Here is a 21,795-nt window from a genome sequence, read left to right as displayed (position 1 = left end):
GGCCTCAAAGTTTCACCCAAATTTGGTGAGGCAAAAAGGGGAAAGTTCTTTTTCCACAAGCTATGACCTGTCATGCCATCCTCAACCGCCAGCTATGTACTTTGAAAAGCTAGGGGGCTTTCTAAATGAAGATAGTGGTTTAACCTTCATTTAGAGACACAGACCCCGTGCTGCTATCATAAGGAAGCTGGTGTGTAAAAATATCATTTATATCGTTCAGGAGCTTGAAGCAAACATTTAAACAATTATTTGTGAATGCTACAAAGACATTATGCCTCAGCCTTCTCATCACTAATACAGCCCCAAACTGATTTGGAACTGTAAAAACTGCCGTGGATCCCATTAAAGGCAATGAGAGACATGATCCGTGTTCTCTCTTTCTGCTTTCCCTTGAGCTTCATGCCTGGAAATCATGCATCTTGGAATAGCAGTCCAGTCATGTAATAAAAACTCTTCCTTGTTTATGTTCTTTTCTTAGCTTATCCATTTATGGAGAATAAATAAGTGAACTTATTGGAGCGAACTTTACAGTACCCAGTAAAGCTGTCAGTTGCAGTGTTTGTCATATTTCAATCAAAGCCAGAGCCAGCTAGCTATCTTCAGCCAGTGCAGTCTCTACATTCTCGAGGACCAGAATTAATGAATTAGCTATTGATTAAATTCTACTCTAGCAAATCCACCAAGGCAAATAAATGAACTACCCAGGGCACGTGTAGGCCACGGCCAGACATGTCTGGGTTATCGATCAGTCGTTAGCATTCTTTGGGGATGTAGAATCAGCTGATGATAATATGACAAGTATGGAAAATGTGATGTAGAAACAGAGCTTGTTTCTGGAGGAGTAGCTTATAAAACTAGAAGGTTTCATCTGATCTTTCTAAATAACTTTGTGTGCTATGGCATCTTTGGTTTGTATATAATGGAAAAAACATGTGTAAGTGCTTGTACTGAAGATGTTGTAGTCAAAAGCAAGGTATAAGTTAAGGCCAAAGATGAAAATGACATGCTCCATGCTTATAATCAAACTGGCTGGTAGGCTATTGGTATAGGTTACGAAAATATATAAAAGTAAAAATTTGCTGATGACTGCTTTTTACCAAAAATAAACAAAGATTCTAAGAAATATGTGTCTTATTAGAACCCAAAATATTCTAAATGCTATAGAAGCAAACCCTGTCTACTGACATTTGTCTGGAAGGATTTCACATTTGATTTTGCATGTTGCTAATATAAAAGAGATTTTCTTAAACCAAAATAGAAACATAACTAACAAGTATACACTGCCAGAAGTATAATGAAATTACACAAACAATAACATGCACACAGGAGGCTAACTGCTTTGGTGTTGGTGTAATTTTGATTAATGGCTTGGCGCCTATATCTGCTCATTAGGGTCTTGCCTTTGGAAAATGTTGCCGTGCTACGATAGATCAATTTAAGAAAGGAAAGATTGTACATGCCAATATTTGGTTGTGAATGATTTCCATCAGTTTTTTTGCTAGATCTTTGACCAAAAAGAAAAAAAAAAGGAAATAAAGTTGCCAAAGGCATTGGAATAAAGAAAAATATGGAGGGGTTCGTACTTTCTGTGCTGGTCAACATGGAGAAAGCCAGTTATAGCCTCTCTCTCCCACTGATTACTGCTAAAAAGTCTGCTCTAGTTACAAAAAGCAATCACTCAAGGACTCTGAAAAGTTAACAATAGAGGCAGATCGGGAGGGGAGCAAAACTTAAAGAGCAAACATTACAGGATGCGTTTACCATCATTTCCCCCCTTTGTTTGTCTCCCATCTTTAACCCAACAGCAGCCCCAGTGTGGAACCGAGCACTGGGCAAGCACAATCTATGAGAGGAACCCAATCTTTCTGGCCAGAGTACAAGAAGGCCTTGCAAGCCAAAGGGTATGATGGGTATTCCTGTTTCATTTTATTTCCTCTTTTTCCTCTCTTTTTTCCTGCTCTGAGGATGATTCCAGCCAAGGAGCTGCATGATGACAGTCCTGGCCAAATGAGAATCTAAAATCCTGAGAAAAAACAAGCTGTCTGACCAGAGGAACCGGGGAAAGCACCCCTGTGGTCCAAAATCTCGTTTATTTTTTCCTCTATTTTCTCTCTAATCTCACTGTCCCCCAAACAACCCCATTTATGTAAACTGTGAGGTATATTGGGAAGCTAAAATTACAAGAGAAACCATGTCTTTCTAGCCAAAGATTTGGGAAAGGAAGTCCAAGTGATGTGAAAAACATGGGGGAAATCTCAGAGAAGAGAAATCTAGGCAGTCTACTAATTCTATACATGAACCAATACAAGTTCTAACTCAACTCCAAGCTGCACATGCATGGTTGCCTCACAGGCAAAGGAAATCTGAGCACTGTAGCAAAGACTTTGAGATCTGAACCATTACATAATCCCCCAACTGAATACCAGATTAGCCAATGAGAGGTGCATGCGTGGGGCAGATATAAAGCAGCACAGCAAAGCTTTTGAAAGATGAACTGATATTACAGCCATTGACCACATAAGCCAAGACAGAATTTTCAGTCTGAAGCTAACCAGTTGATTGCCTGTTGAAACAAAAACTGCAACCTTCTTCAGAGGATTTTAACAGGACTCAGATCACAACCTGATATTTAAAGTGTTCAGGACACAATCCGAAATCACTCAAAATTACACTAATCCAAAGAAAGCTGGAGTGGCTGTATTAGTATTAGACACAATATACATGATGACAAGAAAATTATCAGGAAGAAAAAGGAATATTACACAATGACAAAAGGATCAATTTACCAAGACACAACAATCTGAAATATATATGCACCTCATAATAAAGCAACAAAATACACGGGGCAAAAACTGATAGTTCTAAAAAAGAAATAGATAAGCCCACAGTTATATTTGGAGATTTCAACATGCCTCTCACAATAATTGATAGAACAACCAGGCAGGAAATCATTAAGTGTATAGATGACCTGAACATCACTATCACTCAACTCGACCTAATTGACATTTACAAAATGCTCTAACAACAGCAGAACACACATTCTCCTCGAGTACACATAGAATATTCACCATGACAGATCATATTATAGGCCATAAAATAAACCTTAACTAATGTGAAAGAACTGAAATTATAAAACCATGTTTCAGATCATAACAAAATGGTACTAGAAATTCACATTCACAACTTATCTGAAAAACCTCAAAATATTTGGGAATTAAGCAAACCACTTCTAAAATAATTCATGAGTCAAAGCAGAAGTATTAAGAAAATTAAAAAGTATTTTGAACTAAATGAAAGAAAATGCAACATTTCGAACTTTTGAGATTCACCTGAAGCAGGGCTTAGAGGAAAGCTCATAACTTTACATGGTTCTAGTCAAAAAGAAGAAAGATCTCAAATCAATAATGTAGCTTTCCTCTCTAAGAAACTGGAAAAGAAGAGTAAGATAAATCCAAAGGAAGAAGAAGAAAAAAATCAATAAAGAGCAGAAATCAATGAAATGGAAAACATAAAACAATAGAGAAAAAGCAATAAAACCAAAAGATGGTTCTTTGAAAAGATCCACAAAATTGATAAAACTCTAGACTGATTGACTATGAAAGAGAGAAGACACTTATTACTGTTATCAGAAATGAAAGAATGCAAATAAATCTAGACTCTACAAACATTACAACTTTCTGCCCATAAATTTGATAAATTTGGTGAAATTAACCAATTCTTTGCAAACACAAGATTACAGATCTCACTCAAGAAGAAATAGATACCTTGAATCATCCTACACTGTTAAGGAAATTAAATTCTGAGTAAAATACCTTTCAACAAGGAAAACTCTAGGCAAAGGTGAGTTTCACTGGTGAATTCTACCACATTTAAGAAATAAATACCTTTTCACACAATCTCTTCCAGAAAATAGCAGAGGAGGGAATATTTTCCAACTCATTTTATGGGGCCAGAATTACCATGTTACCAAAACCAGGCAAAGACATTACAAGAAATAAAAACAGTTCAATATATTTTATGAGGATAGTCATAAACATCCTCAATAAGATAACAGCAAATTGCATGTATAAAGAGGAAAATACATCACAACCAAGTGGGGTTTATCCAGATAATACAGACTAGTTAATTATTTGAAAATCAATCTATATAATTAACCATATTAACAAATTATATGCAAAAAAGGCATTTAACAAAATTCAATATCTATTTATGATAAAAACTCTCAGCAACTAGAAATAAAAGAGAAGACTTCAACCCGATAAAAGGTATCTCTAAAAAATTCATAAGTAACATCACATGTAATGGTAAAAGAATAGGAACAAGTCAAGGGTGTCCGCCTTACTGAATGAGCCAAGGCAATAAGGCAGGAAAAAGAAGTAAAAGACACATAGATTGCAAAGGAAGAAATAAATTGTTTATTTTTGCAGAGGATCTATGCAGACCCAGGGAATCTACAAAAAAGCTCCTAAAAGATCCTAAAACTCATAATGAGTTTAGCAAGGTTGCTGCCTACAAGGTCATATACAAAATTAATTGTGTTTCTACACCCTAGTGATAAACAATTGGATTTCAATGTTTTTAAAGAACTATTAAGAGTAGTACTCCCCAAAATAAATAGTAGGTATAAATCTAATGAAATATGTGTGGGATCTGAACACTGAATTCTACAAAACACTGATGAAATAAATGAAAGAGGATGCAAATAAACGAGCAATATGCTGTATTTATGAAGTGGAAGATGTGGTATTGTTAAGGTGTCACTTCTCCCTGTATTGAACTATAGATTAAATGCAGTCCTAATCAAAATGACAGAAGGATTTTATAGATATTGACAAGCTGATTCTAAAATTTATATGGAAAAGCAAAGTAATGAGAAAGGTCAGAAAATTTTTTAAAAAGCTTAAAGTTGAAGAACTCATAATACATGATTTTACAACTTACTGTAAAGCTACAGTAATTAAGATTGTATGACACTGGTAAATGAATATGCACATTGATAAACTGAACAGAATAGAGAGTTCAAAAATGATCTATAAAATGTGTTAAATTGATTTTGACAAAGGTCTAAAAGCAGTCCAAAGGAGAAGATATAGTCTTTCCAACAAATTGTGTTGGAAAAATTGGATATCCCTATGCAAAGATGTTAACCTTGAACCACATCTCAGTTTATAGAAAAATTAACATAAAATGAATCATAGACATAAATTCAAAATGTAAACATATGAAACTTCTAGTAGAAAAAATAAGAGGAAATCTTTGTGACTTGACTCAGGTAAGGATTTCTTAGATACAACACCAAATGCACAGTCCATGAATGAAAAAAGTGATAAACTGAACTTTATTGAAATTTAAAACTTTGCTCTAAATAAAAACAATTAAGAGAATGAAAAGACAAGCCATAAATGAGAGGAAAATATTTGCAAATCATATATCTGACAAAAAATTCAAATCCAAAATATACTTCAAAAATATGAACTCAACAATAAGAAAGCAACAAATCCAAGTAAAAAATTAATAAAATATTTGAAAAAGCACTTCATCAAAGGAGAAAACAAATGCCAAAAAAGCATTTGCAAAGATGATCAATATCATTAATCATCATGGAAATAAATGTAAATTAAAACCATAATGACACACCACTAAACATCTATTAAAAGAGCTAGAGAGAGAGAGAGAGAGAGAGAGAGGAAAAATTCTTGCAGAATATCAAGTTCTAGCAAAGATGAGAAGCAACTGGAATTCTCATACAATGCTAGTAGGAATGCAAGATGTTACAGTCACTTTGGAAATTGGTTTGGCAGTTTCTTTTTTTTAAATTAATTTTTATTGGAATATAATTGCTTTACAATGTTGTGTTAGTTTCTACTGTACAGCAAAGTGAATCAGCTATAAGTATACCTATATCCCCTCTTTTTTGGATTTCCTTCCCGTTTAGGTCACCACTGAGCATTGAGTAGAGCTCACTGTGCTATACAGTAGGGTCTCATTAGTTATCTATTTTATACGTAGGATCAATAGTGTATATATGTCAATCCCAATCTCCCAATTCATCCCATTCCCCACCTTTCCTGGCAGTTTCTTATAAAGTAAGTAAAATGTAAACTTATGCTATGATTCCGCAATCCAACTCTTAGTTATTTACCCATGTGAAATGAGAATCTACGTTCATGTTATGTACATAATGTTTATATCAACTTTATTCATAGTCACCAAGAACTGGAAACTACCCAAATGGTACAAAAACTGTGGTATATTCATACAATGGAATACTATTCAGTAACAAAAATTAACAAACTATTAATATATGCAATAACATGGATGAATCTTAAATGCATTATGCGGAGTGAAAGGAGCCAGGCTTAAATGGGTACATACTGTATAATTCCACTTATATGACAACATGCAACAGGAAAAATTATAGAGAACAGAACAGAGCAGTGTTTGCTCAGTTTGGAGGAGGGTGGAGGAGGAAGGAAGTGGCTATAAAGGGGCCAGTGTGAAGAAATATTCTGACATAATGGAACAGTGTTATATCTTAACTGTAGTGGTGTTCATATGTTTGACAAGTTCATATGTACTTGTCAAAACTCATAAAACTGTGAAGCAAAAAAGAGTGTATTTTACTATATGTAAATTAAAAACAAAATAAAAAATTAAGAGAATAATCAAAAAGTAAACAAATTTAGCAAACCCAGAATCTTTTTGGAAGTTTAATTCATTGTTAAAATTAGGCAGTTCTCTTCACACCCTTGTCAGTTTTTACAGAATCTATATTTTTTTTCTCTTCACCTGTCTTAAATTACCCCTCTGCTAATCCAAAACAATATCAGTTGATATCTGACTGAGTATGGAATTGATAAGACGAAAAGGTTCTTTTTTTAATTCAGAATTTTAAGGCATTGTTTCATTGTTTTCTTAGCAATGAATGTTACTGTTTATAGTCTGATAATGCCATTCAAATTCCCAATGCAGTATGTACACCATCTGTCTTTTCCTCCTAGAAGTTTTTTGGATGTGCTTTTTTTAACCTGGTATTTTGAAATTTCCTGATGATATCCCTTTATTGGCTCTTATTTCAATCACTGTGCTAGTATCTATAGTAGCTTTTAATCTACATACTGGTATCTTTGGTTCTGGGATATTGTATTTTCCTTTTTCTGGTGGGGGGGCATATTTTCTTGTCATTTTTCTTTGATTATTTTCCCCCTTCTTTTTCCTCTGTTCTCTCTTTCTGGAACTCTTATTATCCAAATATTTGATTTCCTGGATTTTAAAACTTTCTCTTAAAAATTTCATTTGTATTAACATATTTACTTTTTATTGCACTTTCAGAGACTTTACCTTAAATTTCCAATTCAGCTCTCACACTTTTAATTTCCATGAGGTACTCCCCCTCCACCCCTCACATCCTGCTTTACTTTGATTCTTTTTTCCAAGTAGGATTTTTTGGTGTTGTTTTATAGATAGAGGATGTCTTTTTATTCCTCTGAGATTGTTATGGATATTTTCCTCATCCTGCATTGTCCCTGTGTCTATTGAATTATTCCTCTGTTTTAATTTTGTTTCTTTTCATCTTTGAGATTAAAAAAAGATGACTAGACGCTTTATATTGTATATGAGTGAGGCTTCTTGACTGATGTACTTTACTACTGTGTGACTAGATGGTTAGCTACCTTTTCTGTTAGGTGATCCCTATCTGCTAGTTCCCGGAAGTATTTTATTTGGAGTCATTCAAACTTTTCCAGAGAAGAATGCCCTTCCTGTGTGGAAACATTTATGACTAGATATTTGTTTCTAAGAACAGAGCTGGGGAAAGCCACCGAGGTGCCATCATTCTAATTGTAGTCTAACCACTTTAACATGATTTTTACCTTTGCCCCTCATCCCAGATTTCCACTGTGCCTAGTAGCCCTAATTCCTAAATACCTCTGTTCAGTTTCTTGAGAAAAAAAACTTCTAATCTCCCGGTGATGGAATATGCCACATGGAGGAAGAGAAATAGACACACGGATGAATAATACAGAGGTAGGCAACCTTGCATTCTGTAATGGCTAATTTTATGTAATGGGTAATTTTTAACTTGACTGGGCCACAGGGTGTCCAGACATTTGGCTAAACATAATTTCTGGGTGTATCTGCAAGGTTGTTTCTGATGAGATTAGCATTTGAATCTGTGGACACAGTAAAGCAGATTGCTCTCCATAATGTAGGTGGGCATATCACCCAATCAGTTGAGGGTCTGAGTGGAATGAAAAGGTGAAGGAAGGGAGAATTTCCTCTCTCTGCCTGACTACCTGATCTAATCAGTCCTCTCTCAGTCTCAGACTTGGACTGGGATTTATACCACTGGCACCTCTAATTCTCAAAACTTTGAGAATTAGACTACACCCCCAGCTTTCCTGAGTCTTCACTTTCGGTTTTGTTTCTCTGGAGAACCCTGACTAATTACAGGTCCCAACCACTCTTTTGTAAACTTTCAGCTTTGAACTTTACCCGATCTTCCTCTTCTTCACAATTCTGAAAGCTTGTTAAGTGCTCAGCCATTGAGGTTCTCCCGGCAGAGCAAATTAGTTTGTTTTATGTCATTATCTCCCTCTGCCAACCAACACTTTGGTTGTAAATTTCACCACTGTACAAAGTCATTTGCCTCTCCCTGCCAAATACTGCTTTCAAAAATTGTATTAAAATCTCTCTTCTGTTATTGTCATCTGCTTTGCTATTTTCCTTGCTCTTGTTGTATACCCTTTTTAATGTTTTTGCCACCAATTTACTATATTTGGGGATAAGCAGTCTTTAACCACAACTAAAAAATATTTTTTCTCTGTTATCATCTGCAAGCATCTTCTTAAAAAATATCTTAGAGGCAGAGAAACATATGGGTATTTGCTCTATTTCTAAAAAAGCCTGAATATTATTTTTAGTTACATGTAAATATGTAATCTAAGACATATTCCCTTATGCCATTCACCTGAGCTTGAGTCATAAGGACGCTAATAGGCAAGAAATGTGACAACATCCACCCACCTACCTATACTTCTTCCTTGAGTTCTTTAAGAATGAACTCAAATGTCACGTCTTTCATGATGCCTTCACTGATAATCATGGGTAGAGCTTGGTATTTTTTTTATGCACTTCTTGCACATTATAAGCTTCTGTTGTAGTGTTTCTCACACTGTTCTATAAATATTTGTTTAGGGAAGTGTCTGCCACAGTAGACTGGAACTGTGAAAATTTAGAACCATGTCTTATATTTCTTTGTATTACTTTCACTTCTTATATTATTATACCCACAAGTGTGTTTGCTGAAAAATTAAATAAAGCTTTTTGGTATCCCTTAAACTTGACCATTTTCCCCCTACAAGGTAGGCAATCCTGTGGATAGGTGGGCAAAATCTGCTGAGGGAATTATCAATTAGTGAACATATCCTACATTAGATAGATATCATCATGTGTTTTATAGATGTACTCAAGAAAACAAGATATGACTTTTGCTCCGAACATCTAAGAATACAATTACTTGAGCTTTTCTAATTATTTTAATCACTAATTCTCCAAATCAGTACAGATACTATTGAACAGATTAACAAAAAAAAGACCTAGAAATTTCAATACGTGATAAAGGAATCCTTCAGAATTGAAATATTTTATAACAGGTTGATTATTTTAGCCAGTGTGCATGTGTGTACATGGGGTGTGTGTATGTGTGCATGTGTGTGTAGATGAAGGGTGATTCATTTGGTTGGGGCAAAAGTATGATATGGGAATACTCAGGTTTCTTTCTCTAGCCTTGGCTTGATACAGAGAGATGAAAACTTAATATCACTTTTGGCTTGGGAAACTTGATGTTAAATCTTTTTCTTCTTATTGCTATTTTGAATTGAAAAGAGGCTCACTTTCAAACTTTGATCACTGCTCAGCAACAAAAGTATACAGAAAAATAAAAGGATTCTATGAAGAATCTGGTAAAATTGGTAACAGTTATTCAATAATTTATCTCCCGTAATTATTTTACAGATGTTTCTAGCTTTAGGGGAATCTGATATCTCTAAATCTAATTTTTTCAAAGAGATTAAGTTAGAAGATAGTCATTCTAGTTAAAGTTGTATTATTTGCCTCACGAAAGGATTTACTGAAGGACAACTTTTCCATGCACTTCAGCATTTGTTCACAATTACTGAGTAAAAGGAAGTGAAGCTGGGCAATCAGGGATATCAAAGTTTAAATGTTAGGGGACGTGTCTATTGGAGATCAATACCTAATAATATCAAACATTTGATTTACACACATATTTATAGTAATCTACTAAATGAGATTATCATGGCTGGGATGATACCTTTGATTTTTATTTTCATTGTTTATGATCAGTTCTTTAGATTAATTGACAAAAAATTTGTACCTTGAAGTGATGCCATGAATTGTGGGAGCTGGTATATCACTTGGACTATCTTCCATGGTGGTGATTTGGGTTCCATTGCTTTTCACACAGGCATATTTTGTGCAGACTTCAACCTGCAAATGTTAGTTTAGAACGAATTATTGCAAATACTTTCAAAATACAGATTGCTGATGGACTGAACCTCACCCACCCTCATTTCACAGGAGTCTCATAGTTCTCTACAGCATCTTAGGGTTTAATCAATCTTAATTTTTATGTTAATTGAGTCTGGTGGGAAAGGTCAAAATAAAGCACAGAAATGAGCTCAGAACAATTGATCTAGTGATTCAAATGGTGATGTTTAGTTTCTGGTTCCAACCATTCAGAAAGAGACAGACATATTCGTCTATTTGGAGCACAGTTAAGGAAGGGAGGATGTTTAGGTGACAGTTGGCAAGCATAATATGTTATCACTGCATACTGCTCTCTGGATCTATAACAAGAGAGGGTAATGATGATATCTTCTGGAAGTCTTGACACTTTATAGCAAATAGCCTCAATGCTAATGTCTAATGGAAGAAAAATGAGGTCTAGGGAAGCTTTCCACTATGGCTGAGCTATTTTATATCCATTTGTTCCAGCTGCAATTGTATTTTTACCTTAATCACAGCAGAAACTCATCACTCACCCTTTAATTCTGCCACCTAATCTGAATAAAAACCGAGGAGGGTGGAATAACTAAAGATTAGAAATCAGGTTCATCAAGCATCAGTAACACAGAAGGAACATATTCGATAAGAGGGGGGAGAGACAGATGAACATACAGGAGATCGCTCGTGGACAATCTACAAAGCGACACCCTTCTGCTCTCCATTAACATGTAAACCAAAGAGGAACTGCACTTTTTCCAATGCTAATTTACTTTCAGCATTTAATACATAAATGGAGGATACCAGATACTGATGAATCTTAAACACTAATCCTGAGCCTTTAAAGCAACACAGTCCTCTGAATTTCAACTGGCATTTGAGGAAAGACAAATGCGCTATGTGTTATATTTAGTAGCTATGTCGCTTTGTTCATGGGGCAGTTTGCACCTAAATGGGAGTTTTTATAATGCTTTTGTGTGATTTATTTATGCCACATAGCATTTTGAGCTAATATTTAGTAGATATTTAAACACTGTCAAGGCTGTTTACTCTGAATATGTCCAATGAAACCTCAAAAAACTTAACAGGCAGATGAACTTAAAATATGCTTGCTATAATAGAATTAAGGACAATAAAACTCCATGCATATTGGGAAATATTTGACTATATGATGCATAGTGAGATGACTCAAAATCAACTCACCTGAATCTTTTATATGCCAAATATTATGATGGGTACTTGCACAGATAATTTTATTGAATCTTTACAACTCCACATTCAGAAGTTTGTAAATGGAGGGGTCAGAGAAATCAGGGAATATGATCAAGCTGATAAAATACGAAATATCTGATTCAGGCTTTACTGTACCCTACTGTCTTATTATCTAAATAATAAGCATAGCTTTAAGTTCTAAACTTAAGTGTATTTAAATGATTCTCCAGAAAGCTTTTACTTTGACTTTAGAGAAATGTGTCAATATTTTCACTTCCTTGATAATGCAATATTCCAAGTCTCCATCTTTGGGGCATAAAAAGAGATAAAATTGAATTAAAAATGGAAATGCTTATTCCCTTTAAAAAGGGGATATGTAAAATGATTCATTCAAAAAAGCAGATGCTTTGGTGCATCTACATGTCTGCTTTAAAATCAGAGGCTATTTTACAAAGGGTGTTAGTATAGAGAATCTTAGTTTTAAAGTATTAGGCATATCAGTTAAGTGCATATTTTAAATGGAACCAAATCACCCTTCACATCAGAAATAAAAATCTTTGAAACTTGATATTCAAATTCCCAGTAATGCAACAACTATTTCAAGGGCAGCATTTCTGGACAGTGAGGAGCTTCATAAAAATACAGTTATGAAGAATAAGAACATCTTATAACAAAATCTAAGTGTTAGATTCTAATTTGGTCTTTTGTCTCCTCATCTGTTTCCATGTCCCAAATTGGATCAAAATGCACTCTCCTCAGGCCATTAGTGACTCAAACCAATAGGTCTGAGTGAAGCCTGTCAGAGTAGAACATGCCTGGAATGCTTACATGTCAACTCTTGCTCTATGGTTGGAAGGGTGATACTGGATATGCATGCACAGCACCCAGTGATCTCACCCCCAGGCTGTATTTTGAGTCCCATAAAGCAAATGAATAAGCTGCCTTTCAAGGGCTCAGTTGGTTTTCTCCACCAGCGTCCCAAAGAGGAAAATACAGCAAATCCTTCATCACCTTCCTATGCTAACCTTGTTCATAAGATTATATTTCTATTTATTTTGAATGTGATTTTCATTTTATAATGTGATCGATGAGCTACACATATACATAGATTCACTCTAAGAGTCATGAACAAAACTATCAGTCCACTGGTCCAGGCTAAGGTAACTCAGGTGGGTAGACGGGAATCATGGAACATAATGAAAAATAATCAATGCACATTTCTTCTTTTATGAAATCTCTTTTTATGTCATTTTCTTAGGAAGCTAGGCCTAGTAGTGGAGAGGCTAATGTATTGGTTGTAGCTAGATGCTTACATATGTTTCACCTTCATATGTGTGGGAAAGAAGGGGCTGGGGAAATGTTCACTTAATGAACAGAACCAGTGAAATTTTCTGTGGTCAAATACAACTGCCGCACTTAATATCTTCTGAAAAATATTTTAAAAGCTCTTATAAATTTTAGAAGGAGCATAGTTTAGTTAAAAATTTACCATATGTCAACCCTTCTCTCTAAACTTTGAGCTTCTGAAAAATCCTGTTTTTATCATTAATTTTTGCATTTGGCCTTGTTATCTTTTATATCCTAGCGCTCTGAGAAGATTTCCAATTCCTTGAAGGTAAGTTCCTTGTTTTATATGCCTTAATATTCTTTATATTTTTTCTACTTTTAAGATCAGTAGATCTCAAAGAGATCTAGGAGTTGGCTCTCAAATGGTCAATGCACTCTCTGAAATTGCGTGTTAACTTTGTCATATAAACATCAAAATATACACATTTTTCTAGGGCAGTGTGCACTGACTTCAACAGATTCTCAAAGAGGCCCAAGGGCAAAAAACTTAAATACAATTGCTTTCATATAGGTGAGGATCGTTGAACATTTGTTGAAGGATGAACAGATATATTTCTTTCATCCTCAGATAAAATCTTTTAATATTTTTCGCCTGCCATACATTCATTTATTTTTGCTATTGGTGTTGGGTTCAGAATCACAGAGTGCTAGAGGGGGATAGAATGTTTTAAGTCATCTAGTCCTTTGCTCTTACAAAAGAGACAATCAATACCAAGAGAGGTTACGTAACTTCCCTAAAGTTATGACATTTAGTAAGTAGCAGAAATAGGAGTAGAAAGAATATCTCCACAGTTATAGGCTAATTCTGGTTTTGTTGTCAGTAAAAGAACCAGGAAAAAGGCAAGCTGCTTGGCAAGACTGACTGCAAACACATGATTTGCTTCCTTTTGCCAGTGACAATATCATCACCATCCTCATCACCATCACTTTCCACAGTCCCATTATCCCCTCTCCAGTGACTCGTGTGTTTGCCCGCCCCAAACAGATTTAATCCAGATCAATTTCCCTCTTTTCTCTCCCCTTCCCCAGCAAATAAATCATGTGTAACCAAGATGGAAGGTATCCACTAAGAGACATAACCCAGCATGTTTTATTTAACACACCCATAAGCTTAACCTTCAAAAAAACAACGTTCTAACCTGAATGTCATAGATCATTAAGGGAGACAGGTCTCTCAGAATGAAAGACCCAGGCACATTTATTCCAGTCTTGTAGAGCTGATTATTTACATAGACAGAATATTCAGTGACAACACCATTTGGGTTTGAAGGAGCTGTCCAGATGACACGTACAGCTGTACTGTTGATGATGACAACCTCTGGAGGAAGCATGCCCTGAGGCTCTGGAATTAAAGGAAGAAACCGAATAAACTCCAGCTGCCTCTGAAAAAGCACTTGTTAAACTAAATGCCGATTAGTATTTAGGTTGAGTGAAGGGTTTGTTGCTTATCTGCTTTCCTCTGATGAAGTTATCACAGTCTGTAGTCCTCTGTAAATTGGCTTATTATACTCTCAGTTAGAAACCATGAGAATTGGTGGTAAAATGCTTTATACCACCAGCGTAGTGCTAATCTTCAATACTATGTGACCAGTGGGATATGATGATAAATTATTCACCCATCTGCACCACTAACACATATCTATTATTTGTCTCTTTTCCCATCCCTGCACTCCTCCAAACCTCTCAGGGAAGAAAAAAAAAGAAAGAAAATTTGCTCCTTAAGCAAAAAAAATATAACTCAAATATATCGAGGCTGGTGGAACGTGAAAACTCATTTGATGTTACTAGCTTGTAACTCAAGCAATATGAAGCAATAATGCAATATTGTCATTATGTAAATGATTTGGAATGTTGATTACCATAGGTAATGATGAAATCTAACATTAGAAAAAAAATCTTGCTTGGCGTTAAATTATACAATTATTCAAGCATGTCAGAAATAACTATGCAAAGACCTATTTTTATCATAAGAGCTCATCCTAACTAGTTGAAAAATTGTCCTTGTGATCCATTCTATTTTATAAACAAAAGGTGTCAACCTTTGGCACCACGAAGGGAAATGGGTTCCACACTTAAAGTGCTCTGTTAATGACCTGGAATGCTTGCTTGGAGGTAATGATATTATAATGTTTATAATGAGACTTTAGAAAGCCAAAAAGATTAGAAAGACCATTCCAAACACATTTCAGATTCACAAGTTGCTTCCCTTGCTTCCATCCCCTTGCTAACTGGCTTAGAAATGAGTCACAGGCAATTTTTCTCAGTGGCTGAACTTCCACCTACCATTTCTGGTGACTCAGGGAGGGCCCTCACTGTGCTTGGCTGTCGTTGTGAATAGCATCCTGCTTCTGAGAGCAATTCTTAAAAAAAAAAAATGTTTCTAAATGTCACCATGTATTGATGTGAACTCAGCTCCCAACTAAGCATACACTGAAAAGAACAGGAACAAACTGGGCTAATATTCCATGATTGGAGCCTTGTGTCGCTGTCTCCACGGGACCACTTATTGATCTGCCACTTGACGACAGCCAGCACTTAAGCATTTTAGCTCCGACCCCCTTCCCTCCAACACCGGAAATTTTATAATGGAAGGATGACTGATCTCAGCCTCAGCGAGAATCAATCAATTTCATTCGCATCTCTGAAGCCGAGCATCCCTTGAAATCTGGACTCACCGCCGTCGCAAGTGGTTGCATGCAGCACTTCACTGTTAATGCTGGCGACTCCGTTGAAAACAGAGATAAAAATCCGATACTCTGTGTTTGGATTTAAGTGGCCAATGACATGAGAGTTTACATCTGGGAGGAGTTTTCGAGATTCATTGGCGGTAGCAGAACTCCAAAAAAGTGTATAATATTCAACATCACCTTGTAGGTCTTGAAAAGCTGTTAACAATTAACACAGGACACTGTAAATGTAGCTGATATAAAAGGGTCTCGGGGGAAAAGACAGAGAATACACTATCATTAGCTATTCCTAGAATGAGAAAAGGGAAAGCTTATGGAATCTTCCTTAGAGGGGTGCTGGGTTTTACCTTTTTTAAACAAAGGTGATTCCACCCCCATCTCATAATTAATTGCATAGAGTCTTAACTTCACAGGAAAATAAACTTCTAAATTGCTTTTAAATATTTTAATTATGCTATTGGATTGGCCAAAAAGTTCGTTCGGTTAGTGAATACATTGCTCAATAAAGTTCTTGGTAAAAATGAAAACTGTGTCTTTTATTTTCACTTAAAACCAAATGAACTCCTGGGCCAACCTAATATTTATAAGTATATAACTAATCTTCAAAACTTTGATATAATACTTATGAAAGGAAATTGAATAAAATAAAAATATGCAGTACAGGGAAAAACTTCTGTTCGTAAGTAATAGTTCTAGAGAGAACTCTATGCTAATATAAATGAGGGCATGTCCTGACACAGATTCTAAAACTTGAGGAATTTTTTCACTTGCTAACAAAATCTGCTAAATGATACCTGGAAGAATGTTTAGACAGATACCCTGTTATGTGCACTGTTGATGTAGCAGAGTGAAGTAGTATGCTCTCCTTAAAGATTCACTCAGTAGGATCCTAGGATGATATTTGAATTTTGATCAAGGCTCCCATCCTTTTCTCCTAGTCTCTGTTGTCTGTATGATGTAGACAAGCTCTTCAACGATGCTAAAAGGAATTGCTTACTGTCTCACAAATATAACTCAGCAATTCCTCAGCCCTTGTCCTTTCAAAGACCAGTTTGTTGTTTTCTTTTTCCTTTCACCCAATTTCTCCATTCTTGCACTAAGTTCTTCTCATGATTTTCCTATTACGATGCTTTAAAAAGAAGACACACAACACTCAGATTTTCTTAGGTAGAAAATAGTATACTGCTCTGCTTCAATTAGCATTATTTTTGAAGACCTTAAGCAGGATCTATTACCTTGATTTGTGTTAGGGTTGGGGGTTGGAGTTTTGTATGTAAAAGCTGCAAAAATTGTATGTAAAAGCTTGTGTTAACACTGTTCTGCAGCACTAAGCAAGGATGGGGAGGGAAAGGTGGCATTTCTCTTTATGGTTATTGAAGTACAGTGTCTCTAATATGTGAGATCCTGGCGTACGGCCATGAAAAGGAATATGGTCATTGAAGTAGTGTCTCTAATATGTGAGATCCTGGCATATGGCCATGAAAAGGAATATGGTTTTGGGAACTGCATGACTTTCTTTTAAGAACCCCTGTTCATTAAGATCTTGGGGGGGGTCTTACATCAAAACTGAATGCTGGTTTGATTTTTATTTTTTGTTTGTTTCCTGAGCGCACTACCACTTTGGCCTAACATCCAGCAATAGTTATAAACGTTTGGTATGCCAGTAGAGTTGAAAGAGTTGATAGTAAGAGATCTTTAGCAACTACTTTGGAAAACGCTGGAGATTGAGATGTCTCTTTTCTCTGATGTCACAAAACGTAAGCACCTTTAATAATGAGGTCATTATAATGCATTGTCGGGAACTGGCTCTTCGTGTCCATTGATTATTTTCCCAAATGATAATATTTGTCGAGTACAGCAAAGTCACTGGTTCTGTGAGGGCAAAAGTTCCTTCTATCATTAGAATTATTTTCTGCTGCCCTACAGTATGATTCCTCATTAACTTATGGCAGCTAAGATATAATAGAAAGACTGCTAGATTTGAAGTTCTTGTTGTATTTTAGTTTGTTACATAAGCATGCCGGTTAGAAATTCAAGCCCTAAAGATACAGTATTAATGAAATGCTTTCAAATTCTACTCAGAAATATAAATGGATTTTACCATGGTTAAATGTGCCTGGTATCTCTTCTATCAAGTTCCAGGGAATGAACCTGTGTATATACATTGAAAATATTGGGGCTAGCACCATAAGTTCAAGATGAGCAAAGATCATATGACAATATCTGGATGAAATGTCATTAAATGTCCATTCTTAGCCATGCGCCATATGTCAACCCCCTGAAATAGAACAGAATCTTGTCCCAAAGAAGAAAGGAAAAGATGGGGTTCAGTTCCATTGCTTCCATCTTACTCCATGGGATGAGACTCTTCTAACCAGAAACAGGCAGCATCTCTAGGCAACACGGGCCAGGTTTCTGCACTGCCCTGCCTCTCTCCATCTGCTTCAACATTCGTCTTTCTTCCTTCATTGACATGACAGTGCAGAGTCCAAAACACAGAAAAACAATAGAAACACATTAAATAGATTAAATGATCTTCATATTCCTAGTCATACTGTGAGAAGTTCAGGGAGCAGTACATGCAAAGGAGTGTCTTTTTACATTGTTCAAACAAGGTTTTCAAATTTCAGTGGGCTCTAAGTCAGTGAACCAGCTAAGAAACAGAAGATACATCCTCAGTTCCACTGGCCAACACACAATTCAAGGTTGCTGACCTTGAGGAACTCTGTTAGAATTGAAATAGCTGGAATAAGGAGACGAGCAAATTTCACCCTCCCTGTGGATTGGTAAAAACTGGACCTGAATACATTTCTCTTTTTGAAAAGAGAAAAACATGAATTACAAGGGTTCTTGATAGCATAAGATAAGGGAAACACTGTCCAGAACTTCCAAAAGTAGAATTTGTCTTTCATATACTACTTCTATACAAATAAGATGAAAGTTTTATAAAACATTTGCATGGTGTTTTTAAAAATAACAAAAGGGACATGCCTTTGTGCAAAAGATGCTCTAGGAAACAGGTGACTGTTTTATGGAAAGATAGACATGAAGACATGAAGATATTAAATGACCTTCTTAAATAAGAAAGGAAAGTAAGGAAACATAAAAAGCAATGGCAGAATTAAAATCCACATTGAAAGCAGAAAAGGACAGAGTTAAAAAGGTAGGACGGGAAAAAAATAAAGAGGAAAATGACTAAGAAGAAATCAGTGTCAAAATTATAGATATTGAAAACAGAGAATGAAAAAAATTTAACTTGAAAAATAAATGGAATAAATAATCAAGGATATAAAATATCCCATAAAACCTGACCCAAAATGAAGGTTTATGTCTATAAATTGAATAGATTAATATAGTTTTGGCTAAAATAATGGCAATATATCCAAACACAGGCATATCATGGATCATTAAGACATTTCTCAAATAAACTAAAAATTAAAATATCGTCTACAAAGGAGAAAAAAAATTCAGGCAAGTTTCAGACTTCTCTGGAACAACAAATTTGGAAGACAATGGAAAAATTTCAAGAAGTTTTGAGGGAAAATATTTTGATCCAAGAATTCATACACAGCTAAGTCATTATTTATGTGCAAATACAGCAGAAAGATTTTCTTATATAGGTAAAAATTAAGAGAACGTGCAAGGACAACAGACAAATGTTCTTATTTAGGCAGAAGTTAAGAGAATATATAGCTCATTTATTTAACTTATTTAACTTTAATTATAAAAATTTTCCAATAATGTTATCTAGAAGACAAAATGATGAATCAAGATCCAGAACTTAAGATTAATGAAGTTTAAGAATTGACGATAAAATATCACAACTAGAGAAGTTAATTATGTAAAATGATTATATAATAATTTATAGACCAAACACTGAACGTGGCAGGTGAGAAGGGCAAGGAAAGTAACGCTACACTAAATTCTTGATCATACATAAAATAGAGAGACACAGAAAAATCAAGAAAGACATCACTAACTACTAGCAGCATTAACAGGCTAAATAGCAATTAAACTTTAAAAATCACTACAGAAAAGTTGTGGTAAAAATCCCTAGCACTCACCGATACCCATGTGTCTCTCTTCTTGTCAAATAGGTAGACTACATTTCCTGGGCTCCTTGCATCTGGGTGAGGTCATGTGGCCAGTTTGTGCCATTTTTGGACCCAGGTGTTAAAGACCAATTGACCATCTCTGATTGTCTCTAGTTTTCCCAGCAAGAGAAGGATCTCCAGGCCTGAAGGAATGTGGATGCACCACATGGAAAGAGCCAAGGTCCTTAAATGACCCAGGAGAGTTTAGAAAGGGATAAGGAAGAGATAGAGATAAAAGTCCGAGTTTTGGTCTTGGGTCTTGTGTGAATCCTAGGAATCAAGATGAAAACATAGGAGTAATTATGGGATGGAGGATTTGAAAGGTATTGTTTCACTTGAGACTTCTTGAGTTTGAAGTGTTTTTGTGGCCACCAGGTTTACTTCAAAATTAAAGTGTGAATATCTGAAGTGGAGTTATACATATTCTTTGGAGTTAAGCTATGAATACCAACTTGTGTTTGAAGCAGCAGGATGGTATGAGGATTTCCTACGAGATTATGTTAAATATGTGTACATTGGGAAATATTTCTCAGGTATTCTAATCCTGTTCTCAGTAACCCATATTTTATAGACCACAGACATTTATAAGTAGGTACTGTCCTAACTGTAGCATATCAGGTCAACCTCAGTGAGTTGAAGAAGAGGGTTATAAACTTTGGATAAAATCTTTGCTATTAAATGACATTTTTGCTGGTGCTCTCCATGTACAGGTCAGAATGTGGTCTTAGGCATAGAAAATTCTCAAATCTAGAACAAGCCCCTCTTCTTGGTTAATGGATTTCCAAATAATTTAAAACAGCTTTTAGATGGGCTGGTTGAAGTCCTCTTGCAAAAGGATTACACTCTGTATATGCTGTTGGATTATTTTTAGAGATTGTTATCAACATCAGTTATGTCCTCTAGATCTTTATCATCTAGATCAGGGGTCAACAAACTCATGATTTTACCATGAGTAAAATCTGTCCTGTTGGCCAAATCTGGCCTGCCACCTCTTTGTATATAACCTGTGAGCTAAGAATGGTTTTTACACTTTTAAATTGTTGGGAAAAAAATCAAAAGAATAATAGTGTTTCACGACACGTGAAAATCAAATCTCAGTGCCCATAAGAGTTATCTATTGCTGTTTTTATGTCACAATGGCAAAACTGAGTAGTTACAACAGAGAATGTATATTGCCTGCGAAACCTAAAGTATTTACTCTCTGGGCCTTTACAAAAAAGTTTGTGGCCCTGATCTAGAGCAATTACAGTAAACCATTCCATTTAATAGGTCTCCTAATTGATTTGTCTAGGATGGAATTCTTCAGCAGGCTCAGTGGGTGGTAACTTTGTTCCTATATAGAAACTTGGAAGGACCCTATTAAGGCTATTTTATAATAGAAGTGTTTTTCTTGCTCGCAGATTCTCAAACTGGAGTCCAGTTCCCCCAAGTTCTATTGTGCAGAGCTCTGTGTCATCAACTAAGCACTTCTTGGAAAACTTGAACTTATCACAACTACTTCTTAAGAAAATTTTTACTCTGCCTGAGGGTAAAACTGCTCACATGAAGAAGTGGGTAGAGTCTCTTGAGCTATGATCCAAGCCAGGCTCCTTATTTTTCCCAGCAAGATATCAGATGCCTTCTATCTAGTTTATGCAACTAAAACAAATACCTGCATTTTGGAACTCACCCTGCCCCCAGCTCCTTTAGCCTCTCATTGTGTTCCAGCTCCTTTCAATCAATAACCTTCCAGAGAAAACTGTATTTAAAGGAAATGTATATGAAATGTGTTAGTCATTCATATTTGGCCATGGAAACAGGACAGATCATTCCTGCTCTTAAAGTGAACTGATATGGGCAGACAGGGACAGAGTTAGTTAGCTAAGCTATTGTAACCAAGAAGCCCTTAAATAAAGTGACTTAAATACAATAAATGTTAATCTGTAACTCAC

General features: G+C 35.6%; 1 protein-coding gene across 1 annotated transcript in view; it reads right to left on the bottom strand.

The window, feature by feature from the left end:
• Window positions 1-21,795, bottom strand: part of USH2A (usherin) — a 782,904-nt gene that overhangs the window by 232,860 nt on the left and 528,249 nt on the right. Inside the window, exons 44-46 of the mRNA XM_049708907.1 lie at window positions 15,759-15,968; window positions 14,223-14,425; window positions 10,397-10,509 (exon numbers count right to left, since the gene is read on the bottom strand). Coding sequence (XP_049564864.1) covers window positions 10,397-10,509; window positions 14,223-14,425; window positions 15,759-15,968 — 526 coding nt within the window. The remainder of the gene's footprint in view (window positions 1-10,396; window positions 10,510-14,222; window positions 14,426-15,758; window positions 15,969-21,795) is intronic.

This window comes from Orcinus orca, chromosome 1 (genome assembly GCF_937001465.1).
Source record: "Orcinus orca chromosome 1, mOrcOrc1.1, whole genome shotgun sequence".
Classification (NCBI taxonomy): domain Eukaryota; kingdom Metazoa; phylum Chordata; class Mammalia; order Artiodactyla; family Delphinidae; genus Orcinus; species Orcinus orca.
Note: the sequence above shows the minus strand (reverse complement) of the source record. Positions and strands in the feature narration are given on the sequence as shown.